At 43.5% G+C, this 27821-nt stretch overlaps 1 protein-coding gene across 13 annotated transcripts in view; it reads left to right on the plus strand.

Moving 5' to 3' along the window:
• Positions 1–27821, plus strand: part of herc1 (HECT and RLD domain containing E3 ubiquitin protein ligase family member 1) — an 83543-nt gene that overhangs the window by 39353 nt on the left and 16369 nt on the right. For 5 of the 13 annotated variants that reach the window (XM_084922922.1, XM_084922964.1, XM_084922950.1 and 2 more), the window contains 40 exons: positions 2996–3116; positions 3377–3614; positions 3695–3867; positions 4091–4246; positions 4331–4437; positions 4525–4635; positions 4713–4883; positions 6207–6446; positions 6561–6644; positions 7214–7773; positions 8594–9227; positions 9486–9759; positions 9872–10082; positions 10179–10345; positions 10543–10659; positions 10960–11215; positions 13651–13772; positions 13873–14099; positions 14426–14694; positions 14885–14937; positions 15035–15235; positions 15710–15884; positions 16186–16453; positions 17503–17716; positions 18157–18416; positions 18510–18637; positions 19038–19174; positions 20580–20780; positions 20869–20999; positions 21134–21351; positions 21480–21600; positions 21738–21887; positions 22078–22179; positions 22279–22452; positions 23091–23390; positions 23477–23542; positions 25498–25623; positions 25747–25885; positions 26082–26263; positions 27627–27782. In XM_084922922.1, coding sequence (XP_084779048.1) covers positions 2996–3116; positions 3377–3614; positions 3695–3867; positions 4091–4246; positions 4331–4437; positions 4525–4635; positions 4713–4883; positions 6207–6446; positions 6561–6644; positions 7214–7773; positions 8594–9227; positions 9486–9759; positions 9872–10082; positions 10179–10345; positions 10543–10659; positions 10960–11215; positions 13651–13772; positions 13873–14099; positions 14426–14694; positions 14885–14937; positions 15035–15235; positions 15710–15884; positions 16186–16453; positions 17503–17716; positions 18157–18416; positions 18510–18637; positions 19038–19174; positions 20580–20780; positions 20869–20999; positions 21134–21351; positions 21480–21600; positions 21738–21887; positions 22078–22179; positions 22279–22452; positions 23091–23390; positions 23477–23542; positions 25498–25623; positions 25747–25885; positions 26082–26263; positions 27627–27782 — 7740 coding nt within the window. The remainder of the gene's footprint in view (positions 1–2995; positions 3117–3376; positions 3615–3694; positions 3868–4090; positions 4247–4330; positions 4438–4524; positions 4636–4712; positions 4884–6206; positions 6447–6560; positions 6645–7213; positions 7774–8593; positions 9228–9485; positions 9760–9871; positions 10083–10178; positions 10346–10542; positions 10660–10959; positions 11216–13650; positions 13773–13872; positions 14100–14425; positions 14695–14884; positions 14938–15034; positions 15236–15709; positions 15885–16185; positions 16454–17502; positions 17717–18156; positions 18417–18509; positions 18638–19037; positions 19175–20579; positions 20781–20868; positions 21000–21133; positions 21352–21479; positions 21601–21737; positions 21888–22077; positions 22180–22278; positions 22453–23090; positions 23391–23476; positions 23543–25497; positions 25624–25746; positions 25886–26081; positions 26264–27626; positions 27783–27821) is intronic. The other 8 variants (XM_084922937.1, XM_084922995.1, XM_084922984.1 and 5 more) reach the window with 6 other exon arrangements.

The following is a 27821-nucleotide window of genomic DNA, read 5'->3' on the forward strand; positions in this document are numbered from 1 at the left end:
TCAGGTGTGCATAATTATTAGGCAACGTCCTTTCCTTTGGCAAAATGGGTCAAAAGAAGGACTTGACAGGCTCAGAAAAGTCAAAAATAGTGAGATATCTTGCAGAGGGATGCAGCAGTCTCAAAATTGCAAAGCTTCTGAAGCGTGATCATCGAACAATCAAGCGTTTCATTCAAAATAGTCAACAGGGTCGCAAGAAGCGTGTGGAAAAACCAAGGCGCAAAATAACTGCCCATGAACTGAGAAAAGTCAAGCGTGCAGCTGCCAAGATGCCACTTGCCACCAGTTTGGCCATATTTCAGAGCTGCAACATCACTGGAGTGCCCAAACGCACAAGGTGTGTAATACTCAGAGACATGGCCAAGGTAAGAAAGGCTGAAAGACGACCACCACTGAACAAGACACACAAGCTGAAACGTCAAGACTGGGCCAAGAAATATCTCAAGACTGGTTTTTCTAAGGTTTTATGGACTGATGACATGAGAGTGAGTCTTGATGGGCCAGATGGATGGGCCCGTGGCTGGATTGGTAAAGGGCAGAGAGCTCCAGTCCGACTCAGACGCCAGCAAGGTGGAGGTGGAGTACTGGTTTGGGCTGGTATCATCAAAGATGAGCTTGTGGGGCCTTTTCGGGTTGAGGATGGAGTCAAGCTCAACTCCCAGTCCTACTGCCAGTTTCTGGAAGACACCTTCTTCAAGCAGTGGTACAGGAAGAAGTCTGCATCCTTCAAGAAAAACATGATTTTCATGCAGGACAATGCTCCATCACACGCGTCCAAGTACTCCACAGCGTGGCTGGCAAGAAAGGGTATAAAAGAAGAAAAACTAATGACATGGCCTCCTTGTTCACCTGATCTGAACCCCATTGAGAACCTGTGGTCCATCATCAAATGTGAGATTTACAAGGAGGGAAAACAGTACACCTCTCTGAACAGTGTCTGGGAGGCTGTGGTTGCTGCTGCACACAATGTTGATGGTGAACAGATCAAAACACTGACAGAATCCATGGATGGCAGGCTTTTGAGTGTCCTTGCAAAGAAAGGTGGCTATATTGGTCGCTGATTTGTCTTTGTTTTGTTTTTGAATGTCAGAAATGTATATTTGTGAATGTGGAGATGTTATATTGGTTTCACTGGTAAAAATAAATAATTGAAATGGGTATATATTTGTTTTTTGTTAAGTTGCCTAATAATTATGCACAGTAATAGTCACCTGCACACACAGATATCCCCCTAAAAGAGCTAAAACTAAAAACAAACTAAAAACTACTTCCAAAAACATTCAGCTTTGATATTAATGAGTTTTTTGGGTTCATTGAGAACATGGTTGTTGTTCAATAATAAAATTATTCCTCAAAAATACAACTTGCCTAATAATTCTGCACTCCCTGTAGATCCAGGTTTGCAAAAGTAATTATTGTTAATAACGATCATCATCAAAATACATCAGTGGTTCACTTGGGTGTAGGAGCCACCAGGAAGTCCCGCTCTCTCTGCTAATGCTCAGAATGTGGTTCTGATCTGCAGGGTTTTCTGTTCTGGGTTTGAGTTTGTCGTCCCTTTGTTTGCTCTGGGTTTCTCCAGGCACTATGTTGATTTTTGGTGTTTTAAAAATACAGTGTATCAGCTGACATCATTTTCTTTCAGACACACAAAACAAACTGATTTCACTAAAATTTGTTATATGAAGCTATTTATGAGTTCTTACTAAAACAAACGTGACAATGACGTTTTTTAATCTTGTTTTCTCTTCATAACAAGTTGCCTCTGTCGTTTGTCTTATTTACGTTTTTACATTTTCATTTACTGGCCAGTATAAATGTAGATACCAATGTATTGACAAAAACCTAATATTGACCAATATGTCAGTCAATATTATACTAATATATTAATTATTAAAATATTATTAATTAAGCCCAAATTGAAGAATTGACTCTTCTGGAGTTGATATTAATTATCTCCACAGCAATGCAACTCCAAAAGTGACCAGACAAAATCTAGCATTCAGTTGTGGCACATAAACACATAAACTGAAGGAAGTGGAGAAATAGCAGCCTGAGCCTTTCTATAGCACCGTGTCTAAGGACTGATTTAGGGTGACCTGATCCAGCCTAACTACAAGTTTGATCAAAAATAAGCCTAATCTCAGAAGTAGAGAGGGTGTCTGTCTCAAGAGACCAGCCACATACTTTTCATTTAAAGATCACTAATACTTTTAAACTATATATTTTTAAGATCACTTTTAAACTATATATGACCATTTAATATTTGTACATGGATACTTCATCATCTGCTGAGCTGAGGTCAGGGCTCTAACACACGAAAGTCCATAAACTCGCTTATTTATTCACAGCATTGTTGCAGTTGCTCTTTGTCTGCTGATTAGACATGCAACCATCTTGCCTCTGGACAGCTGACAATTAGCATGCTTATACACTAACATTATGCCAGTTAACGTTAGGCTCAAGGCCTAAAAGTCACATTTTGTTTCTGATGAAGAGTCTGATTGTATTCTCACATTGTATGAGGATTTATTTACCGAGCGTTCGAGTCCAACAATGCTAAATCGCCTTCAAATGCAGTTTCAATAACATCAGTTAACAGCAGCTAACAGTGGTAAAAACAGCAGCAGAAAAGTTTAGGATATCCTAAACTCACTTTAGCAATGCTGTCATTGGATAGAAGTGAATTCATTGACTCGTCCACTCATATAAGACACATATTGACAGATGAGGGTGAGTGGTAGTGGTGAGATTTCCTTCTGTTCTTATTTTTTTTATATAAAATATTTCAGGGATTAAGTTCTGTACACTGGCACATAAACTCAGAGTGGGCTGCCTGCAGTACAAAAGGAGTTTACCGGTTCATTGTGATGCGCTGTATCCTCAATATAGGATCTCTGTATTTGTTTGACAGGAAGAGGTGCGTCAGTATTTTCACCTTCAGTGTATGTGTAAAGGACTGACTGATTTGTTGTTTTGAACTTGTTTTTGACAGGATGGTGTAAAAGCAGCAAAGAGGAGCCTCCAAATGGAAATCCAGACGGCTGTCCATAAGATTTACCAGCAACTGTCTGTCACACTGGAAAGAGCACTTCAGGCAAACAAGCACCACATAGGTAATCCAAAGTGCTGCTGTATAGAACTGAGGAGTGTTCACAGCTGTGCTGTGTACATTTAGGTGGATTATTTATGAAAGCTTATTAGAACTTTCAGGCGATAGCATTAGCTTCACCTGCAGGTAGATGTGAAGTTATGTTTCCAATCGTGTGTTTGAAAAGAGAACTTAACGGCCTTACTCTAAACCTCTAAAACACAAGGCCCAGCCTGTGAGCTTCTAGTTGACCCCTTTCTTTGATCTTTTCATTTGTCACCGTAGAAGCTCAGCAGCGCCTCCTGCTGGTGACTGTGTTTGCATTGAGCGTTCGCTACCAGCCAGTGGACGTGTCTCTGGCCATCTCCAGTGGGCTGCTCAATGTGCTGTCCCAGCTCTGCGGGACAGAGACCATGCTGGGGCAGCCCCTCCAGCTCCTGCAAAAACCTGGCGTGTCTCAGCTCAGCACTGCCCTGAAGGTGGCCTCCACACGGCTGCTGCAAATACTCGCCATCAGCACGGGGTAAGAGCTCAACAAGGTGCAGTAGAGGAATTGGTAAATCAGAAGCAGTGCAACACCAGTGTCTTTCCTTGTGTTTGCAGAACATATGCAGACAAATTGAGTCCCAAGGTTGTCCAGTCACTGCTGGACCTGCTTTGCAGTCAGCTGAAAAACCTGTTATCTCAGGCAGGAGTTAGTCTCCTTCATGCTGGAAAAGAGCAGGAAGATGGCAAACATGAGGACAGCGCCGACTCTGAAAGGAAAGACTTCAGAGGTGAAAGTCGCGTTTGTTGTCATTACATCTCTGTGTTTGTTTATTTTCTTTAAATCTTGAGATATATAAGTCATTGACTTAGCAACACTCACATGACTGATGCACTTTTGCATGAGGTTTAGATGATGTGGTGTGAACAGTATTTGCTTCAAAGAAAGTCTGTTTTTGTGTTTGTATAAGTGCAACCTGTTATTATACTTATTGCAATTTTGTTGATTTTCAGCTTTGCTGCGCAAACAGCATACAGCTGAACTGCACCTCGGTGACTTCTTGGTCTTCCTAAGGAGGGTGGTGTCCTCCAAGGCCATCCAGTCCAAGATGGCATCCCCCAAATGGACTGAGGTGCTGCTGAACATTGCAGCGCAGAAGTGCTGCTCAGGTACGAGAAACTACTATCGTGTATGGTGCTTTCTCAAATATAAACATAAGTGAAAATGACGTTTCCTCTGGTTATTAAATGTAGGTGTTCCTCTGGTGGGAAACTTGAGAACTCGGCTCCTAGCTCTTCATGTTTTGGAGGCTGTCCTGCCTGCCTGCGAGGCTAGCATGGAAGATGACCAAATGACACAGGTGCTAATAGTTTCTCTGTACAAGTCCTCAGTTTGTCCTACATGACTGTCGTCAGTCCGCCAGCTTTAATATTTTCTTGTCCTCTAGGTCATTGAACGGCTCTTCTCCCTGCTGTCTGACTGCATGTGGGAAGGTCCCATTGCTCAAACCAAACACTCGATCCAGATTAAAGAAAAGGTTCAGGAGCTTAAACTACAGGTGTGCAGGATCACCTAGCAGTGGATGTATCTTTATCTTTATTTGTTTATGTAGCTGACAGCTGCTTGAATTCACAGGGAGATACAGAGGAGGAAGATGAGAACCTTCCCATTCAGGAAATTTCCTTTGACCCAGAAAAGGCTCAGTGTTGTGTAGTGGAAAACAGCCAGGGGCTGACACACGGCAGCGGGGGTAAAGGCTACGGCCTGGCCTCGACTGGCATCTCCTCTGGATGCTACCAGTGGAAGGTACAGTATTTTTCTCATTGGCTCATTATTACTTGGAGACAGTGTTGGGAAGGTTACTTTTCAAATGTATCCCACTACAGATTACAGATTACATGCCCCAAAATGTATTTTGTAACGTATTCTGTTACGTTACTCAATGAGAGTAACGTATTTCAAATACTTTGGATTACTTAATATATTATCATGCTTTTTACAACTACATGAATGTCCTACTGCTGTGTGATTTATTACTATTACTGCAGGTTACTCTCCATACCAACACCAGCTAGATGTTTAAATCGTAATATAAATGAGTAACAGTAGGTGGACATTAGGTAAGGCTGCACTTTTTGCAGTGATCTCGTCTAGAAAACTATTCGGCGCGTATATAAAACAGGTCCGCGGCTCCGAACCGTAGTAAAGGGACCTCTGGCTAATACGTCGGGTTCGTGTCGAGCTCGTAGCTGAAAACTAGCTTTACTTTGTTGTCTGGGTCAACTTTGCTAGTGAGAGACAGAGAGAGGTGTTGAAAGGCTGCTGCAACGGAGCTTATTGTTTCAGAGGAAAACACGAACACAGCGTACAGTCGAGTCTTAATAGCTTACTTACAGCTGGGCTCGTCAGGCTGCAGTGGTTACTATTATATTTACATGCTTCCAGCTCCCGTTTCTGCTCGGTGACTCGTACTTTTCCACTCGCCTTTTTCTCCCTCCTCGCTCACAGACACATAACAGGTATGGCAGTCCATTCTCCCTGCAGCACGGACTACACTGCCCATCAGGCTGCATGCTTTAGGACGATGCCTGTAACACTCTCTTATTGCCTTCATATTAAATCATTTATTGAACATTTCTTCACTTCATTATGCGGCCGCAAGTAGAGGTGACATGGGCCGTGAGATCGAGACACAGGAATTAGATCCTCTTAATGCGTGTTTGTTTGGGTTTCCACTGGCGTGGAATCACCAAAAATAGAGAGAGCATAGCCTAACATATGAAACAGGAAGAGACCGCCGTGTAATCCCTTTATTTCAACAAAGTAACTGTTTGTGTAAACTGTGTGTCACAGAAATAAAAGGCTGCGGGGAAGCTAGCAGGTGAAAAACTGGTCGAGCTGTTCGTCTCGCTTCGTTAACGGGAATAAGTCTCTGAACCAACACTGGTTGGAGAACACTCAAAAAAGAAGATTAATATTGTTTTTAGTCAATTTTTCTGCTCGATCTCCTTATATAATAATAAAGCATAGTTTTGTTTTTAAATATCAGTAACACAGAGGTGGAAACGGTGGCCTTTGTTTTTATTTTGCTCCCTACGTGTTTCAGAGTTTGTTTGTTGTCACCTGTAGTTCTACATTGTGAAGGAGAATCGAGGCAATGAGGGGACATGCGTGGGTGTGTCACGATGGCCCGTGCACGACTTCAACCATCGCACCACATCGGATATGTGGCTGTACCGAGCGTATAGCGGAAACCTCTATCATAACGGGGAGCAAACGCTGACGCTTAGCAGCTTTACTCAGGGAGATTTCATCACCTGCGTTCTGGATATGGAAGCAAGAACGGTCTCCTTTGGCAAGAACGGAGAGGTGAGGGGTGAAAAAGGAGAGCAGTCAGTTATTTGTGCAAGTGAAAAGACTTTAGTTAGACTCCTGTTAGAAATGAATAGTTCTTTCTCTAACTATCAACGTTTGATTCCAAAGGAGCCCAAGTTGGCCTTTGAGGACGTGGATGCCACGGAGCTCTATCCCTGTGTGATGTTCTACAGCAGTAATCCAGGAGAGAAGGTAGGTGGCTGGACTGAGTCCGTCCTTTTAAACATTTACTCTTTGAGGCTAACTGTTTAATTAATGAATGGAAATATTCATTTAAGATATCTGTGAAGTCATTTCACATGTTGTAATGTGTGTTTTCATCTTCACTATAAAAAGTAATTAAACAGTAAATAAACAGTTTTAAAGTCTTTAGATCTTTTTATCATGCAGTGCAAAACTAATGTGACACATGACGCTGTTTTATGCGCCTGCATGCAGGCTAATATTGTCCACCAATCACAATTAATTGGCTAAGTAATTAGCACATGTCATCGACATGAAATGAAATCTTTTATTGATGAGGTCTGTCAGCTTTGGAACATCTTTGTGATAGACCCAAAAAGAGAATTGTTGAATTGCGAATAGTCAAAATTACATTATGGATTTTTGACTACTCAGACGCTTGTTTGTATCTACATTCATCTAACAACCGTTGATTAAACACGTAAAACACCTGCCACAATCTGAAATCACCTCAAAGAATCTGTTTCTGAGTATATGTTAGTTACTGTATATGTTTTGTCATTATCTTTGGTCTCTAGGTTAAGATATGTGACATGCAAATGAGGGGAACACCGCGAGACCTCTTACCTGGGGATCCTGTCTGCAGCCCTGTGGCCACAGTGCTGGCTGAAGCCACCATACAGCTGATCCGCATCCTGCATCGCACTGACCACTGGACCCATCGCATAAACAAGACTATGATTGAACGACTTCACAAAATCAAACTGTGCTTTAGAGAGTCAGCTGGTGCTTCTGGCGGCGGCCTAGGACAGAGGCTGAAAAAGAGCCGCTCGGTGCAGAGCCGCGAGGAGCACGACACTCAGAGAGAAAGCCAGGACACGCCCACACGGACAGATGAGGAGAAAGGTCGCCACGGACGGCAGCACGGCTTGGGGGAACTGTCGGAGCACCACTTGAGAACCCTCTGCACAGAGGTGTGGCCTGTCCTGGCAGTGATTGGGGGGGCGGACGCAGGACTTCGGGTCGGAGGCAGATGTGTGCACAAACAGACCGGGAGGCATGCTACTCTGCTGGGTGTGACGAAGGAGGGCAGTACCTCAGCTAAGGTGCAGTGGGATGAAGCCGAGGTCACTATCAGGTATTGAATGAAAAGTTTTCTGCCGTTTATTGGCTTATTCTTATTAAATGTAAAGCATATATGTTTATGACATACTAAAGACGTAAGACAAAGTGCCGAGTGACTTTAACCTCCTAGGACCTGGCAACCACATATGTGGACATCACATTTTGGGTTGTCTAGACCACAATACTAAATATTGCTCTACAAGGGCCTGATATCCACTTACGAGGACGTTACACTGCCACTGTTCTATCGAAATGCAAAACGAGTGCCCTCATATGTGGATATCAGGCCCTTAGAGAGCAAGATTTTACATTCATCAGGTCCCAAACAGCCCAAATAGTAGAAGAAGTTAAGAATGTATGCCATGAAAGAGTTCGGGTCTTAGGAGGTTAAGGCTTAGACTGCAACAGTTGTTCTGTTTCTCTGGAATAATGACTTCAGGGGTTAAAAAAGAGTAACATCACTGTGCATGTGAAACGAGCTGTCCTCTGGACACGTGTTCGTCTTGCTGAAGAACACGTGTCTACTGGAATGTGTCGACATGACAGATGGAGCTGAATGTGATTTCTGGATGTGTCTTCATGTTTTCTGCTGTGTCCTCCTTTTAAATCATCATTTCACCCTCTGTTTTCCCTTGCTCCATTTTACTCTTTCACATCTTGACTCCGGCTTTTGACTCATCGTCCGTACATTCTTCTGGGATGGTCATGTGTTATACCCACATAATGCACCTTTTTATTTGTCGCGCATGCTGTGCCTTTTCTCTCCTACCCTTTCCCTCACTTTGTGTTTCCTTCCCTTGTCTCTTTTCACTCTCCACTCGCTTCTATTAAAGCTTCCCAACTTTCTGGTCGCCTAGTGACACTCCATTGTACAACCTGGACCCGTGCGAGCCTTTGCCCTTTGATGTGGCCCGTTTCCGTGGCCTCACTGCCTCCTTGTTGTTGGACCTCACCTACCTTACCAGCATTCACGAGGATACTACAACAAAGCTCAGCGCCCGACGCCACGAGAAGAAGCACCGCAACACACCCTCTACTGGGCACGAGCCGACCGGCGGCGAGGAGAAAACCGACGGCGAAGGGCACAACCGTAACGACTCAAAAGATAACGTTGGAGCCCCTTCGGCTGCCGCAACCTCTGACCTACGAGTGTCCCACAGCCTCGATGAGGTGAAAGCACACGTGGCGCCCAACTCAAAGTCAGAGAGTGAGATCTCCTCTGTGGCTGGAGGCGGGGTAGGTGGGAATGAAACCCTTTTCACTTCATCTGCTCCTGCTCCTGCTGATGGGAACAGGAAGAAAGGCCATGATCATGGCTGCCGCAGTCACGAGCCCTCTCCTTCCTCCATCACCACTCAGTCAGAGATCCATGCTGTGCAGCTGTCCTACCTCTACCTGGGAGCTATGAAGACCCTCAGCGCGCTGCTGAGCTGCAGCAAGTACGCTGAGCTGCTCCTCATACCAAAGGTAAAGAAGCCTGCCTAGTACGTTTACTTAAACTGTAGCAGTCCATGCACTTGGCGTGCTGTGCAGTTCATAGGAATTCTTACAGGAAATCTTTGACTTCTACAGAAATGTGAACGTTTCTGGTTGTTTGCATTTCCACCATGTGTAAAGTATGTTAAGTACGTATGTAAATACATTGTCTGAAGTTGGTGAAATCAAAAACAGATCTCAGTTAAATATTACGAGATTTCTAACCACCAGTTCTGTCCTGACCTCCAGGTGTTACCAGAAGCAACTCCCAGTGGGCACAACGCTGATCTGAACACCTGCACCAGTGGAAACCCAGCTGCCACCTCACCAGTATACCAGGATGAGGTGGAGATGCGGGCAGCTCTGCAGTTCCTCATGCGTCACATGGTGAAGCGGGCAGTAATGCGCTCCCCCATCAAGCGAGCCCTGGGACTGGCAGACCTGGAGAGGGCGCAGGCTATGATCTACAAGCTAGTTGTAAATGGGTTGTTAGAGGAGCCTAGTGGTGGGAAAGCAAAGGCTGGTGAGAACATGCAGATAGTTTCAGTTCAAAACCCCTAAAAGAGTCCAATTTATAATCAAGCCACATAGAATAAAGCTACAAATTATCTCTTTTCTTTTTATCTCTTTCACAGGTGTGAGAAGTGAACCTGAAGGGGAGGGGGAAGTTACAGAGGGTGAACAGTTGGCACAAACCCCCGTCACCACCAGTCCATCAGCTTCCAGCACCACCTCCTTTATGAGCTCCTCACTGGAGGACACTACCACAGCTACCACACCTGTCACTGATACAGAGACCGTCCCTGCCTCGGAGTCTCCAGGAGTCATGCCTCTCAGCCTCCTGAGGTCAGATGGCACATATTGTTATTTAGCTAGTGCTAACGAGTAGCCTTGTTTTCCGTGTGGGATTAAAGCGAGATGATTATTTTAATCCACCTGCAGGCAAATGTTCTCCAGTTACCCCACCACCACTCTTGTTCCGACACGTCGAGCCCAGACTCCTCCAGTGTCATCCCTACCGACCTCTCCGTCAGATGAGGTTGGCCGCAGACAGAGCCTCACCTCTCCGGACTCCCAGCCCTCCAGACCACAAAACAGAACAGGTACCTGTAAGTATGCCAAACTGCAAGGAGTATTCTTTGGTTGGCCTGTGGAAAGCTTGGACCTTATCCATTATGGAAAAGTTGAAAAAATAGAAAACACAAACAGATATTTTAATATAATTCCGTTTTACTTTTTGCATCTTTTGATACTGTATTCAGCCGCCTGACCCCGACGATGATGATGTCATTGTTGTTTCCTTCAGCCCTGTCGGACCCCAGCAGCAGACTGTCCACGTCTCCCCCTCCACCTGCGATTGCTGTGCCTCTGTTGGAGATGGGCTTCTCCCTGCGCCAGATCACTAAAGCTCTGGAAGCCACTGGTCAGTCTATCTGCAGTAACCGGCCCATTTTTGTCCATTTTCCTAAGAATCATAAAATAATGATGAGAAAGAGCAAGTGCCTTTTTAAAATACATGAAGTCAGGGTAAAAAGATTATATTCCAGGAATAATCAAGATGTTGACTTATTTTTTCTACCTAAAATCTTGAATATTCTCAGAATGTTCCCCACCAATTCATCCTGTGTAACAAAGTTTCTGTGCATCATTACGTGTCTGTGACGTGGCATAACAAGATTTCCCCTACAAATAGACGACCTGTTATGATATGTTTTTATCCCAGGTGCTCGAGGAGAAGTAGATGCTCAGAACATCACCGTGCTAGCCATGTGGATGATCGAACATCCAGGAACGGAGGACGAGCACGATGAGCCCCACGCCAGAGGCGGCGGTGTCAGCGGTGAAGCCCCCGACTCGTCCTGTCATGGTGCCACAGCAATCACTGGAGCCAAATCTCTGGATAAAAACTCATATCTGTGCTCTCCCGGGGTCATAGCCAGCGCAGACACTTCCGAAGTGGAGGAAGGTTTCAGCGAAAGGTACAACAGGGTGCTCATTGCTCGCAGCGTGTTGCATTTTAATTACAACAGTGATTAAGTAGAGTAGTAGTAGGATAAGTAATGTTTAAAAGTTGTGGTTAGAAGTTTACATACACTCATCATGGACATGTATGTCACAGTAACGGCTCTTATTCCAGGCGTCTTTAATGAATTAAAAAAAACTGGGTCCACAAATTTGAATTTATTTGGGATTTTCTCCAATCCACACAGGATCAAACATGCATTCAACTAAATCTTTTAACTAGTACTGAAGGTTCTACAGTGATAAGGCCGAAGCCTATTCATTCCTTATTATTGATCATGATTGACAACTGATAGCTTCGCCCTCTCGATATAAAAATGGAAAAGTCCAAGGAACTCCGTGAAGATCTAAGAAATAGTGATGGGATTTCCGGCTCTTTTTAGAGAACCGGCTCTTTCGGCTCGGCTCACTAAAAAGAGCCGGATCTTCAAGTTATTTTGTTGCTTTAATTAATTTATTATTAACAATAATATAAAATTACGCACAAAAGGAATTACTAATGTAAAAAAAAGTGGTTTTATTTATATATGTTTATATATAAATATATGCGGTGGCCCCTAGAGACAAAACACGTACAAACTCCAAAGCACATTTCTAGCGTTAACTGAACTTCCAAAACAGCTGCCTAGATCACTTAAATTACACAATTGAAAGCATATGTGTATTGTTTGTGTATTTATACACAAGCATTCATATATATTCAAATAATTAAAAAAAAAAAGTTCATTTACCTGTTACTACCACACACCGGTCGTTGGTACTTCCTAGCTTGTGTAGCCACGAGGTAACAAAAGCTCAACACTGCGCTTAGCATCCTGGAGCACTTCTGTTGTGTTTTGTACGTGTTTTGGAGTTTTTACGTGTTTTGAAGTTTTTACGTGTTTTGAAGTTTTTACGTGTTTTGTCTCGAGGGGCCACCGTAACTATACTTTTATTTATTCACTCCACATAAAATGTAATAAATAAATCGTATAATAAAAAAACCAACTATTCACATTTCAACTTTTAACTATTTAAATTTTCAGCTTTTTCCTTTTAAACCAATTTAAAGTGAAACAACACAAAACAGGGCTCGCAAAATCGCTAGCCCGATGTCCCGGAGCTAGCGATATCTCCGGTCGGGCGACCAAAATCTATCTCAGCCCCGCCCGTCGGGCTATATGATAACCCGACGGGCGGGGCTGAGAAATCGATTCATTTAAATGAACTCTTCTGTGAAGAACAGCGTCAAATATCCAATTATAATTAGGGCTGTGCGATATGACCAAAATCTCATATCCCGGTGTAAGACATTTATCGTCCCGACAACGATATGTATCACAAAATTTTACATTTTCTGTAAATTCTGTGAATCTCGAGCAACTCGACTTGCGTGAAGTGTTTTCAGCTGGGCGTCATGTACCTGGAGTCGAGTGTTACACAAGTTGAAACGGCCGCAATTTTCTTTGTGAGTACTTATACACGGCCTGTTCTAAGGTTTATTTTTTTAGCACCTGACGGCTCTTTTTAGCTTCTCGTCTGTAAACACTCTGCATACTATTTCACATAATTCAGTTTATTTTGAAAAATCTCAACAGGATCTTCAGCTTTATTTTGAAAGGTTTATGCGGAAAATAATCAAACGGACGGCGGAGCCATGCGGTGCTGTTACCATCGTTGTTGCTAACGACAACGCATAAAAACAGGCGCTTGTCCATCTGTAGTGTGGTTATATTAAATATAAGAGAAAGAGAGAACTTTAATAAATTAATATAGCCACTACAGTGACCATCAAAACGATGACAAAATATTGCCGTAAACAGTTTATTTTGCGACACCACGACAGACGTTTTCATATCGTCATCCGATATATATCGTTATATCGAGCAGCCCTAGTTATAATCGTGTCAGGAAGTTGTTGATGGTCACCAAAAGCATCTGGTCTTCCTAAGGCTCATCTAACCAATATAAGTAATGTGTATGTATATATTTGAGGGAGTACGTTTCCTTTTAAACCTGTGTAGATGAGAGAAAATCCAAAATAATTTCACATTTTTGCACCCAATTGTTGTTGTTGTTTTTTTTTAATCATTAAAACTTAGCATGATATATTTTCTCTTGTTTGAAACTTAAACTCACTGTTTAATTCAACTGGAGCCCAGACGACAAAAAAGATCCTTTTTAAAGAAATTCTGCCGTGTCTGAAGTTAGAGAATGTAGGTCTGTGGTGCTTTTACAACCCTCCCAATTGAGAAATGGAAAGTACTGAGAGTCACCCCAACACAGAACAGAGGTGCCCAGCTACTTCTCTTACACGGGGATGACGTGTTTATTGAGTGTGTTTCTTTTTCTGCAAAATGACAGCTACTCTGCGACTATGAATACTCTAAAGTGTGTATATTTTGTCTTCTAGTCCTGAAGGTCTGGATCAGGACAATGCATCTGCATCCAGCAGTGCCCCACTCAGAGGCCGCTCTGCTGCGGGCAGGAAACACCGCTTTGACCTGGCTGCACGCACACTGCTGGCTCGTGCTGGTGAGAATATTTCACAAGTGTATATCCTACCTTTCTTTACAAGACAGTGAACATTTATCTTCCACTCAGAAGCTCATGGGAAACGTTGATTCTTTTGTAGCTGGACTGTACCGCTCAGTGCAGGCCCACCACAGCCAGTCACGTCGGGAGGTCTCGTCCTTGCAGCAGCAACAAGACCCAGGTGCACTCTATGACTTCAACCTGGATGAAGAGCTGGAGATGGACCTTGATGAGGAGACCATGGAGGCCATGTTTGGCCAAGACCTCGCTAGTGACACTGACATTCTGGGAATGTGGATCCCGGAGGTACTGGATTGGCCAACATGGGTGTGTGACTTTAGAGCTGCCATCACGATTCTGCGGTTTCGCTCCATCACTTATTGCTTCGAGTAAACTTACATGCACGTTGAAATAAACCCATTTGTTTGGTTAAACATTACCCATGAGATCTTCTTGCATGCATGCATTAGGACTTTGCCCCTGAAACTTTAAATCATGCAACTAATGAAATTCATGTTTTGGATAACTCGATCTTTATTCTCAGTACTGATAACTGGCTGCTCATTCATATTTGTCAGAGGTTCAGATTAGATTGCATGAATGTGTATTGTTTCTCTAAAACATCTTTGTGTCTGTTGTACATCAACTCACAGCACGTGTGTGAGACAGACGATCGAGATGAAGTGGTAGTGTGCGAGCTGTGTGAGGCCAACGTGGCCAATTTCAATCAGCACATGAAGAAGAGCCACCCGGGCTGTGGGCGCAGCGCCAACCGGCAAGGCTACCGCAGCAACGGCTCCTACGTGGATGGCTGGTTCGGTGGGGAGTGTGGGAGTGGAAACCCCTACTATCTGCTGTGTGGCGGCTGCAGAGAGAAGTACTTGGCAATCAAAAGCAAAGCCAAAGTCCCCATTGTGGAAAGGTATGCACTCCTGTGTGTGACAGCCGACAAAGCAACAGGAAGTTGATTAGATTTTTACACTTCTGCAATGAAATGATGTTTTAAATTAGGGGAAAAATCTATTGAAAAGCACGATAATAAAAAATATTTCTGTACTTATTTATATTATATTAGAATCTTTGTGTGATTTTATTTTGTGGTGTGACTTCAGATACAAGGGACAGGCTCCTGACCTTCTGGGAAAGCAAGACAGTGTTTATGAAGGTAACGCACGGTGACTGTGGATGTGATGCGTTGAACTGACACAACAGATTTAGAATTTTCCTTCAATTTTAAACTCGGTTGTCTTTCGGTCTTGCAGAGGATTGGGACATGCTGGACGTCGATGAAGATGAGAAGTTGACAGGGGAGGAGGAGTTTGAGCTTTTGGCTGGCCCTTTGGGTCTGAGCGAGCGCAGGATTGTCCCCGAGGCTGTCCAGTTTCTAGATAGTGACCCGTTGGGAGCCTCTATTGCCATGGTGACAGCAACCAACAGCATGGAGGAGACTCTACTACAGATAGGTTAGAAAACATCAATAATTACCGTGTAGGGGATGTGTTCCTCTCCTGGGCAGCGAAGCAGTTCAGATCAATGAACCAGCTAAAATAGAACCAACATGTCCTGATATAAGGCCAAACTCTTTCCTTAAAAACTGTGTGGTGACTATGTGGATGACAGCTAGGCTGAAGTGCAGGATTTAACCCAAGTAGAATTTTATTACAGACAGCTCTGCCATTAAACACAAAATACTTTGCAGGGACCTAACCTGAGATACGAAGAAAAAGAAAAAACACGAATTCACCATCAGATCAGATGTGAGGTCACAAAAATAACTGTGTCCACACCTTTTAATTTCAGTCTTCACATGAAAGTCATTTTAATGCCATTAGAGCGTTTCGCCCTGGTACAGTCACGCAAACGTGGCCCCTTATCTTTAGAAGTTGGCTGTTTTTGACTGTAGTGGCAGTAAATTGAGTGTGTGTTTGTGTGTTCAGGCTGTCAGACCTCAGTGGACAAGAGTTCTTCTGGTAGGGTGACCCTCGGTGAGCAGGCAGCAGCCCTACAGAACCCCCATGACCGAGTGATGGCACTGAGGAGGGTGACAGCTGCAGCTCAGGTGCTGCTGGCCAGGACAATGGTGATGAGAGCCTTGTCCCTGCTATCCGTCAGGTAGCCTTTTGTATCTGCTGGAAATACTTTTTTAGCCTAAATAAGATACACAAGCTTTTTTTAGAATTCAGAAATTCATTATGTTCCTGGGTGGGCTTGTCAATAAATATGATATTATGTGAATAATCATGCCGTGAGAGTATTCATAATAATAACAGTACATCTATTTCAACCCTTTGGATAAGGTTGTGTATTCATAGATAAAATATTAATTTAAATATTTATGAATTGTGTTTGACAGGTAAACAGAAACCAGAACAATAAGTTCGTTTTTCTCTCTTCTCTCCTTCCACCCGTTCAGCGGATCAAGCTGCAGCCTCGCAGCAGGTCTAGAGTCCCTTGGTTTGACTGACATTAGGACTCTAGTCAGGCTGATGTGCCTGGCGGCAGCGGGCCGAGCTGGTCTTTCCACCAGTCCGTCCACAGGCCCAGGCCATGCTGAAAGGCCCCGTGGGGCCACCAAGACGAGCAAACCCATCTCCTGCCTGGCTTACCTCAGCACAGCAGTGGGCTGTCTTGCCTCCAACAGTCCCAATGCTGCCAAGCTGCTAGTTCAGTTGTGCACTCAGGTAAAGTATCATCACCCCAGTATCTCCCTGATGACTGATTTGATTTTCAGCTTAGATATTGAAAACACAGTCACTGGGTGATGAGATTCCCCAAATTTGTTCAGTCCAAAAGGAAAAGATTCCTTCTCAAACATACCATTACATCGAAGTTTTATTCTCTCAAATACTGTATGTAGAAATCTACACATGCAGTAACTGACAACTTGAACAGAACCCCTTTTTATCTTTAGGTGCTTTGCTACCAGCAGCCTGTAGCACCTAATTCATTGTGATTTCTTTTATACGAGTCTGCAAAAAATGCCAAAGATGACATAGTTTGACATGGATAAAAAAGTATTTTTCTACCAACAAATTATTGTCAAAGAGCTACAATATATATATAGCATATGTGGTGTGCAGTGTGTCCTTAAAAAATTGGAGTAAACTGGACAAGTACAGGTCTGAAAAGCTGTTTACAACAGATGAACTGTACCGGAAAGTCACAGCCTTAAGAAATAGGAAAAGTCCAGTAAAGTCCTGCAAAGAAAGAGATGGTCTGGTGTTCAGTTGATCCATCTGCTGTTTGCCAGTGCCTCATCAGAAATGGTCTCAGTGGAAAGGTGGCTGTCAGGAAGCCATCCTTGATCGCCAAAGGAGGGAAACTGGGAGAAAAGGTTAAGGTTTGCTAATTCATATGAGAACTGGTCTGAAAATCTAGAGCAACAGGTCTTATGAATCCACATTTTTGGTCATTATCAGTGTATACAGAGGTGGTGTGATAAAGTCCACAGAAAGTAAAGAAATGTATGTTGGGTTGATTACTTATTTATTTTAACAATGCTTTTTGACAATGAATCAATCTTATACTATTGGAAAGCCTGTTTATGTCTCATTAAAAGGTGCAACATTAGTAAGGAAAATGCATTTGTAGGTTGAGCAGCAGGTGTGGGGTGCAGCTGTGACATTTGCACAGATTTCATCAGACAGATTATCCATGTCTCCCCTTTCAGCTTTCTTGCACTTTAAAAATGTTGATTGATGTGATGCTTTCCCCCCCTTTTCTTATCCAGAACCTGATCTCTGCGGCTACAGGCATGAATCTGACAACGGTGGACGACCCCATCCAGAGAAAGTTCTTGCCCAGCTTTCTGCGTGGTGTGGCCGAGGAGAACAAGCTGGTTACGTCGCCTAACTTTGTGGTGACTCAGGCCCTTGTGGCCCTCCTGGCAGATAAAGGGGCCAGACTGAGACCTGCTTATGACAAGGCTGATATGGAGAAAAGAGGTTCGTAGACTCTGAGGAAAAGGCATTTAGCTGTTCCATGTCATTTCGTCTGTCATTGTTTCTCTCTTACTTCATGGAATTGATCTTGATTACCTTGAAGTTATATCTCATATTGGTATGTTATGATGTGTTACTTTTTCTTAATATTTAAAGAAAAGTCATTTCAATGTGGTTTGTGTTCACATAAATATACTTTATACTCAGAAGAACAGTGATTCTGTGATGCTGTTATGTTCTTCTGCTTATTCTAAAATGTTCTTCCTGGTGCTGATACCAGTCATACACGTATTCGTTTAATTCATGTAGTAGTGACATAACTCATCTGCTTGTGCCAGTTCCTTCTGTATATTCACATTTTTTGTGCTTTTTGTGTCTTTTCATCGTTGCTCCTTCTTTCACTCACCGGGCATTCTTGTCACTTTGTGTTCCGTGTCGAGCAGGTCTAATTGCGCATTTGTATGCCCATCCTTCCCATAATCCTTCCGCTGTAGGCCCTCTGGAGCTGGCCAACGCTCTGGCAGCTTGTTGCCTGTCCTCACGGCTTTCCTCGCAGCATCGCCAGTGGGGTGCTCAGCAATTAGTTCGCACTCTGGCCGCCCACGACCGCGACAACAACCAGAACCGTCCGCAGACTTTTGCTGACATGGCAGGGGACCTGCGAAAGTGCTCCTTTATCAAACTAGAGGCTCACCAGAGCAGGGTCGGTAGTTTGGTCTTTCTCTGTATTATACAGCGAGGTTGTTTGCACCATTTCTGTTTGGTAGTTAAAATAATCCTCCTCTTGTTGCTTCAGGTCATCACATGTGGTTGGTGCAGTAAGAAAGGCCTTTTGGCTACCAGTGGCAATGACGGGACGGTCAGAGTATGGAACGTAACCAAGAGCCAGTACACCCTCCAGCAGACCTGCGTCTTCAATAAGGAGTAAGGTTTTTTTTTAAGGATCCCACACAGCTAAGCAGACATCTTGCTGTAATTGGTCCAGTTTGTATTTATTTTCCCCCAATAAATCTTTTTTCTCCATCAGAAACTCAGTTACCAGTTTGAGAATTAAGATGCCTTTTAACGATCCCTGTGGGACAAATGTTTTTGGTTTGTTATTCAAGGAATCGAACCAACCTGACCTTTGGCAGTTTGCTAAGGCAGGTCCTGAAGGCTCCTGTCCCATGAGCCTCTTCTACAGAATCACACATCATTCCTTACAAAAGAAAAAAATGGTTTTCATCATTGTATAAAGTTCTTTTAGATGAGACTTTAAATAAGTTTGAGTGCTCCCAAAGGTGTCAGATACTTCAATACAGTTCTTTATGTTATCTTTCACTAGTGACGACTCTTTGGAGGAGGGAATGTCTGGTTTGGGGTCTCCCAGCGATCCTTGCCTGTCACCTCTTGCATGGAGTGTCACTGGAAAGTATCTCGCCTCTGCCATGGAGAAAATGGTCAACATCTGGCAAGTTAATGGTAAAGAGTTCATTTTGTCCAGTCTTCTCTGAGGGTTATTGAATATGCTTCGCTGAGTTTTGCAGGACTTGTTTCACTATAATCTGTGGCTCACCTCGTACTACTGGTGACGGAGGCCTGCAGAATATGAATGAGAGGTCTTCTATTAAAAATAAAACTGAATGGTCACCGGATGTGTTCCAGGCATCATTTTCTGCCCCTCACCATACACCTGGCTTTGTGAACCATCTGTCCAGAGCCGGTACTGGGGTTAATAGAAGGTGTAATCACTTTCACCTGGTTTGGTGTTAATGAATTAACAGCAGGTACACTAGAGGGGCAACAATGAGACAAACCCCCGAAAAAAGGAATGGTTTTACAGGTGGGGGCCACTGAAATTTTAACCTCGTCTTTTTTGACTGTTTTTTTTTTTTTAACATAATTTTGCATTTGCATAAAAAGAAGCAGTTCATGCTTTCTTATGCTGGGCTCACACTGTGCGATTTTTTTCAGTCGCGCGATTCAGCTCCTGCTCAAACTGCACGATTGACTCGCAGGGGTTAGAAGTTCATAGGTCACGATGCAGGTCTCACACTATACGGCCCGATGCTCGGATGCGACCCGAGTGCTCACACTGTGCCTCCATAAAATGAAGGTTATAACAGAAAATCTGTCGCTCGCTCTCTCTCTGTCTTTCACTCACACAGACACACCACCAACATCAACTTTGCTAAATTGCTAATGAAAAACATGATCAGGCAGCTGTGATTGAGCAGCATGTAGATCCAACTATTTTCACGGTTGTTGTGGTCGTGATAATTTTGTGAGGCCACATGGAAAAGGCTCGGATGCGCTTTCCAAAGTTCTACAAGTTGTGCCTCCATCGCTTGTGTCCAGATCACACGCTGCACAGCCGTGCTGCGCCGTCTTTTCCGCTGACATTTGTGTTTGCGCGTGCGCAGTGTGAGAAACTGCTGGTCGTGAGGTGTTAATCGCTTCTCGTTACCCCACGTATACTACACGATGCACGACGTACGATGAAGGCCAAAATCGGGCCGATCGCCAAAACGGTCGCACGACTCAAAAATCGTCTCAAAATGGGCCAAAAATCGCACAGTGTAAGCCCAGCATTAAAGAAGTTGATACATTGTGGCAACAAAGTCATCATCCATCTCACAGTGAATCTGCAGGGAAGAACGGAAACTACAGTCACCAGGCTCACTCCAAGACTGCAGTGTTGGAGTTTGTCCAACTGTATAAGCAGGAAGCTCTCATGTTCCTTCACAGACAGCTGAAAGACATCAGAAGCCCTATTTAAAATACCTAACAGGAACATTAAAATCAAGTATACTTGGGCATTTGTCAATATAAGTATGATATATCTTATACAAAATGTCATCATGGATCTGCTTTCATTGTCTCCAAGGTGGTAAAGGGCTTTTGGATGTGCAGCCTCACTGGGTGTCTGCACTAACTTGGCCTGAAGAGGAAGCAGAGTCCTTGTGGTGTGGGGAGCCCAAAGACATGCTGCTGGTGGGTCGAATGGATGGATCACTGGGCCTCATCGAGGTGCTGGACTCTTCTGGTATGCACCGCACAGAGCTGGAACACTGCTACAGGAAAGACGGTATGAGAGTTTTATTTCAGGTTCAACCGCATCTTTGATATTTACTTGTGTAACTGAAAGGAAAACAGAAGGTTTTTTTCTCCTTTAGTGGCAATAATGCACATTGCCTGGTACAGTGAAGACAAGCCTTTTGCCGTTGGCTACGCAGATGGAAAGCTGCTGATTGGATCCAAAGAACCTTTGGATAAAGGAGCCATTGTTGTCATTGATGCACACAAGGTGGAGTAATTTTGTCATTCTGTTTATGTTGTGATTCTTTCATTTAAATTTCAAAAGAGAGAGCTGTTTTACTGTCAGCTAGATGGATTAGATGTTCATTTATAGCTGACAGTGATTCCAAATCTTTTTGTCAGGAGTCGATCAGCAGCATGAAGTGGAGTCCAACGGGTCAGATCCTGCTGACGTGTGCTAAAGAGGAGACTGTGAAACTGTGGGCCAATCCAGACTCCTGCTCTGACACGGGCTCTGGCTGGCACTGCCTACAGAGCCTTAGACACCCCTCCTTGGTTAATGGTGTGGCCTGGTGCAGCTTGCCTGGCTGCAGTCCGAAGCCCCTCAGCATGTTCGCCGTGTACGTTGACCTTGAATGCGCCCTCTGTTTTGGGTTTTGTGATTTCACTTCTGCCGTTTTTGTTGTTTCTCCACACAAAATGATTATTTTGAGGAAAAAAAGTTTTTATGGGTCATTATGCTTTTCAGATGCTGCCAGAATGGTCTGGTCTCTGTCTGGACTGTTCCTCAAGACATTTCAAACTTCACAGACTCCTGTTCCTCTGATTCAGAAGGATGGTGGGAGAATGAAGCCAAACCCAAGTTAATGGTATTTGTGTGTTTTAACTTCTACTGTAAAAGCACTTTAGCCAAAGTCATCCAGTAGCAGCTGAGTTTCTTTTGCTTTATTTTTGAGCAATAAGTTAGTGTATTGTTCAACCTCAATGTGCTATCATTGATGTGCAGCAGACCACCCGATGGTCAGAAGATGGAGCAGTTTGTGTGTTCCAGCTAAAGGGCCACATCACTCCAGTAAGAACGCTGGCTTTCAGTCCTGATGGTCTGGCCCTGGCATCTGGAGGAGTGGGAGGCCTCATGAACATCTGGTCCCTGCGGGTAAGAAACATACATATACACACAGATGGAAATGAAGGCACATAGTTCATATGTAAATACTGTAAGTACACAGACAGATGACTGGAAATATGTAGATGGAAAGAACACATGACACTTAATTACACTGGTGTGTGTGTGTGTGTGTGTGTGTGTGTGTGTGTGTGTGTGTGTGTGTGTCCATTTCCAACAGGATGGCTCAGTACTCCAGACTGTAGTAGCTGGGTCAGGGGCTGTCCAGAACATTGTCTGGGTCTCAGATGTGGGCGTGGCTGTCTGCTCCAACAGGTCAAAGGCAAGTTGTGTCATTTGACTCCATTGTCTCCGTCATTTTGTATGATTGTATTTGTCCTCAGTTAAGTTTCATTTGCCTTTTGTATGGCTTGATTTCCAGGATGTGTTGGTTGTGAACTGCTCCAAAGAGTTCATGGCATCTAACCATGTGCTGGCCACCTGCCGCACGGCTTTGAAGAAGCAAGGTGTGGTCGGCCTCAACTTGGCACCCTGCATGAGAGCTTTCCTGGAGAGACTGCCTGTCATGTTGCAGGAGCAGTATGCCTATGAGAAGGTAAAGGGAGATATGATATAGCCCCTACTAGAAGTCAGAGTTTGTACTAGATGATTATATCACTGTTAGAGATAATCTTTTATCAAACACTCAGATATAATGAAATAACACTCAGACACTTCAGCAGTTTAACGTGCACGGGTGAGAACTCAACGGAGACTCACACCCTGCAGCAGCTCTCTGCCTTTATTTATACACAGCATGAAGCATACAAAAAAGGAAATACTATGCTTATCTAGTCAAGCAGGCAGGTGTGACTTCTCAAAACGTTGTGTTCTCTACAAGGTCGTTTCTTACTCTTGGGTGGCGGTTTCCTATTGCTGACAGATAATATGACGGCACACAGTTTCCGTTATAGAGCAGAGAGCCAGCGGTTAACTATGCAGCTGGTTGAGTACAAACAGAAATATAAACACTCTTAGCTGATTATTATATGAATAATAAAACCTTTAAAAGCAAAAATCCTTTGACAATCACCATGTTTCTTTCTTGGGCTGAAAAAACCTTCTTCATCAGCTCTATTTGTGTTGGAGAACTCTGAGAAAAAAATAAAAGCCAATCCAAGCAAACTTGAACTATTCATGACAGATTAATAGTATTTGACACTAATAATGTCTCTCTTTGTTCTCTACTTCCAGCCCCATGTTGTATGCGGGGAGCAGCTTGTCCACAGCCCGTACATGCAGTGCCTTGCCTCTCTGGCTGTAGGTCTCCATCTGGACCAGCTTCTGTGCCGTCCCCCTGTGCCGCCCCACCTTCGACACTGCCCACCTGAGTCTGGCATCGCTGTATGGAGCGCCAGTGAGTGGGCATGGTTGGACTGTTTCTCCACCACAGTAAAGGCGGCAGAGGCTCTTGCTCGAGGTGCAGCCTTCCCCGAGTCCTTCTCCGTTCCTGACCTGGAACCCGTGCCTAAAGATGAAATGGCTCTGCTCCTGGTGAGCAAAGCTGATTAAACTGTAATTTATAATGTAATCAAAACCTGTGCAGCTCATAACAGCAGCCTTTGCTTTTATTTCTACAGGACAACAGTAAATGGTCAGCTAGTATGGATGAACAGATCATGTCATGGGCCACCTCCAGGCCAGAGGTAATTTTGACAGTTTAGGTGAAATAAATGGCCCCCCCTCCCGGGGGTACTGCTTTATACTGCTGTTGCAGTATGTAGTAATGGCAGAGAAATCATTTCAAGTTTAGCTGCTTATTTTCATATGATTTTTCTGATTTTAGGTGGGATTTTTAGAAATGTTTAAGAGGAAGATTAAATTGTTTCATTACAGAAGGTTAAAATACATATTAGAATACAATAATGAACAAATATAACACAAAAGCTAACACATGTAAATGGTTTAATTAGTACAGAAGAAGAACATTATGAGAAGTTATTTTGGATGATGTGTGTTTGGCTTCTCATCCAGTGTTTACACTGCTCTGCCTCTCTTTAGCTTCACCTCGATAACTCTGCTCCTTAGATTTGAACCAAATTCATTTCCCTCTCTATTGTCTCAGATTCGTTCTCCACACTCTGAACTCTCTGCTCAGTTCAGCTACGGTTCCCCCCATACTCAGAACAGCCAGCAGTCCACCCAGTCACACACTGCAGTCACACACTGCAGTCACACACTGCAGTCACACACTGCCTCTGCCTTGTTGTTCCAAAAAGTGATTTCAAATGTTTCTGTATAGATTTTATGTCTTTACCTATACTGATAAATAATGTGTAGTAATGTGGAGTTACAGGGGAGATAAAGTACAACACGTTTTCCAAGTATCTTTATGATTGCAGTATTGCACCTACTCTGTCTTCTGCATTATAATCAGTACTTATGGTTTTGTTTACAGCTAAAATATCTTTATAGAACTGTTATGTTTGTTTCTGCTGCTATAGATTATATAAAAGTCACTTTGCCCAAAACCGATTGCAGAGTTTACCTTGCGATGGGGATATGATCAAAATGAGCTGATGGCAATCAAGAGATATATATTTAACAGATTTTAGACCACCAAGTCAGTTACAGTAGTTTAAATTGTGGAAATCACTTTTTGGTGTGACCCATTCAGCCCTCCCTTTTTTATCCAACTACAGTCCTCTTAATCAGCGGTCCCCAACCCCCGGGCCTCGGACCGGTACCGGTCCGTGAGTCGTTTGGTACCGGGCCGCGAGAGTTGAGGCTCAGGCGTGAAATGTATAGTTTTCAGGGTTTTTATCGGTTTTCAGCGTTATTTTGTTATCGTTTTTATCGTTTACTCTGTTTTCCTGGGTCTTTTCACGTGTGTTATGAATAAATTTTATTTTTTTCGGTACCGGTACTAGTTTTATTTTGTTGTATTTATCCGCGACACCTTAAAGGCCGGTCCATGAAAATATTGTCGGGCATAAACCGGTCCGTGGCGCAAAAAAGGTTGGGGACCGCTGCTCTTAATATCTATTTATTTAGGTACAAGTGATCATAACTTTGTTTTTTTAGCCCTCGGTGTAAAAGGCTGATGCAGTACTGCTGTCACGCTGCCGAGCAGGCAGGGAAGCAACGTGGAAGTAATGTAGTAATGTAGGAGTTTGAAACTGAAACCATAGGTGTCTACTAAAAATCTTAGATGAATTAGAATTTCAGTGAAGTCGACCTCAAGATCAAGGTCAGAGGTCAAGTTTTCTGAAATTCTGGTAACTTGACAACAAGGCAACATAGGATGTTGAAATTGATACCTCAGGTTCATCTGCTACTAATACCGCTGACTGCAGAAAGAGAGCAAGAGGTCATTGTGAAACAGTAAGACAGTCACAGAATATTTGCTCTGCATTTTTGGGTAAAATGGTGTAAAAAGTGTCTCAATCAGCCAAAATCACAACATTAACAACAGTGAGCTTAACTGAAGGGTGATGGTAAGTAAGAGGGATGTCAGGCCAGGTGAGAAGGTGGATATTTCCACACAACAAACACATTTCTTGATCTCAAAAATTGAAAACCAAATCCTTACCTCATGATTTAATATTACATCTAGTTTTAACCCTTTTCTTCCATTTTTCATGTTTGGGTTCATGATCAGGACTGGCACCTCGGAGGGAAATGTGACGTGTTTCTGTGGGGTGCAGGGCGACACGGTCAGCTAGCAGAGGCTGGAAGAAATATCCTCGTTCCAACCATTGCCCCTTCCTTCTCTCAGGCACAGCAGGTACATAGACATAAACTACTGGACATATTGTTTTTTGAACTTTGTTTCTATAATTAAAACAGCAGCGTGAGCTGTATTTTATTTCTACCTGTGATTACTCGTTCACATTCTCATTTCTTGTAGGTGGTGTGTGGGCAGAATTGCACCTTTGTGATCCAGCCCAACGGCACCGTATTGGCCTGTGGAGAGGGGAGCTATGGCCGCCTGGGACAAGGCAACTCAGATGACCTGCATGTCCTTACTGTCATCTCAGCTCTTCAAGGTGACATGACAACACCTGTACACAACCAAAAGTAACAAACAAACAGGCACAAAGCCAGTTGAATGTAGCAGAACGCTTAACGGCTAAAAGGCAAATTATTTGTGGTAGCTGGTGTGCACGAAATATAGAGCTAAAAGAACATTTGGTCAGCGGGTTGGTGACATAAACCCTGTCATGTGCTTTTCGTTCTTACCAGGTTTTGTTGTGACCCAGTTGGTTACATCTTGTGGCAGTGATGGTCACTCCATGGCTCTGACAGAGAGCGGCGAGGTGTTCAGCTGGGGAGACGGTGACTACGGCAAGCTTGGACATGGAAACAGTGACCGCCAGCGACGACCCCGACAGATTGAGGCACTGCAAGGAGAGGAGGTGGTCCAGGTAAGTCTCCACCCTCCTTAAAAATATATTTCATTTAGCGTTAATCTCGTTAAAATGACATTAAAGCCATAACTGCATTAACGGTTATGGGGGGGGGAAATGCGCGGCATTAATACGTTAGCGCAGTTAGCTAATCAGTGCGTTAGTGCCGTGCAGACCCTCGCATGGGGTGATCCGTGTTAACTCGCTAACAGAGATTTACCGTGTTAATGCGGTTATGGCATTAACGTCATTTTAACAAGATTAATGCTGACAGCACTAATTTTATTCAATTCCACAGTACCCAAAAAAATCATGCAGGATATATACAGAGGGCTGAATTCAGACAATGATGTGACAGGGTATACATTTTATTGGTACTCACTAGTTTGTAAGGTCTGCCTTTAAATATAAGTAAATATGTATATTGTATATATTACATGTATCTAAATGTATCAACAAAATGGAATTAAATTGAATAGTTTGTATATCCATGTGCTGTGGGATGTCCTCCAAGATCTGTACCAGGGTATGACTGAGCTCTTGGAGAGACAACCTGAGGTTCAGATAGACTAAAACATAATATCTCAGAGGTGTAATACTGGATTTAGGTTATGCGAGCGTGGGGGCCAGTCAATGGCAGTTCATCCTCTGGGAACAGCCTGCTCTCTCATACTGTCTGCACATGAGACCTGACATCATCATGCACTCAGAGGAACCAGCACCCACCACACTAAAAAGTCCCCTCTTCATCTGTCAGTGGCTTCCACCTGTAAAGCTGGGATGTTCTCAAAGCGCTGTATACAACATGCCTCATTCGCCCCATTCGCACCCACTCCTAGAAGCACTTCTAAACTCAGGTGCAAACTAACCAACATTCACACACCGATGAAAACATCGGAGGGCAACTTGGGGTTAGTGTCTTGCCCAAGGATATTTGGCACGAACCACCAAGCTTCCAATCAGTAGCTGATCTGCTCTACCACCTGAGCCACAGCCACCCTGTTGTTGATTTTATTAACACAAAAACATCCTCTGTGCTACTTAACTGATCAGTATTCCAGATGTTATACTCTGGCTAGAGTCTCCTTAAGAAGTGTTCTTTTAATCTTTTTTGAGCGGTGTACAGTGTAATTCTGTGGGAAACAATAAAACTCAACATGTTTGCCTACTTTGAGCCAAAAAACATTTTAAAAGTTTTTTCTCTTGAAGGTTAGACTTCCAACACTATCTTTGTTGTTGCAGAATTCTGTCATATATCTATTAAGGTTTCTCTGGGTCACGCTTCTCCTCCATATTCTGCACACCTTTATTGGGGTTAACAAGAACATCATAGAGATAGGCAGTTTCAGTTACAATGCTCTTTGCTTTCTTCACTCTTTAGATGTCTTGCGGGTTCAAACATTCGGCCGTAGTCACAGCTGATGGGAAGCTTTTCACTTTTGGTAATGGTGATTATGGAAGACTAGGGCTGGGGAACACCTCAAACAAGAAGCTGCCAGAGAAGGTCACTGCTCTGGAGGGCTACCATGTAGGACAGGTAAGACGTTCATTACTGTTACAGTTGGTGTCTGTGAAA

The sequence above is a fragment of the Perissodus microlepis genome, chromosome 1 (assembly GCF_051167445.1).
Source record: "Perissodus microlepis isolate ML-2025 ecotype Zambia chromosome 1, ASM5116744v1, whole genome shotgun sequence".
Taxonomy (NCBI): Eukaryota; Metazoa; Chordata; class Actinopteri; order Cichliformes; family Cichlidae; genus Perissodus; species Perissodus microlepis.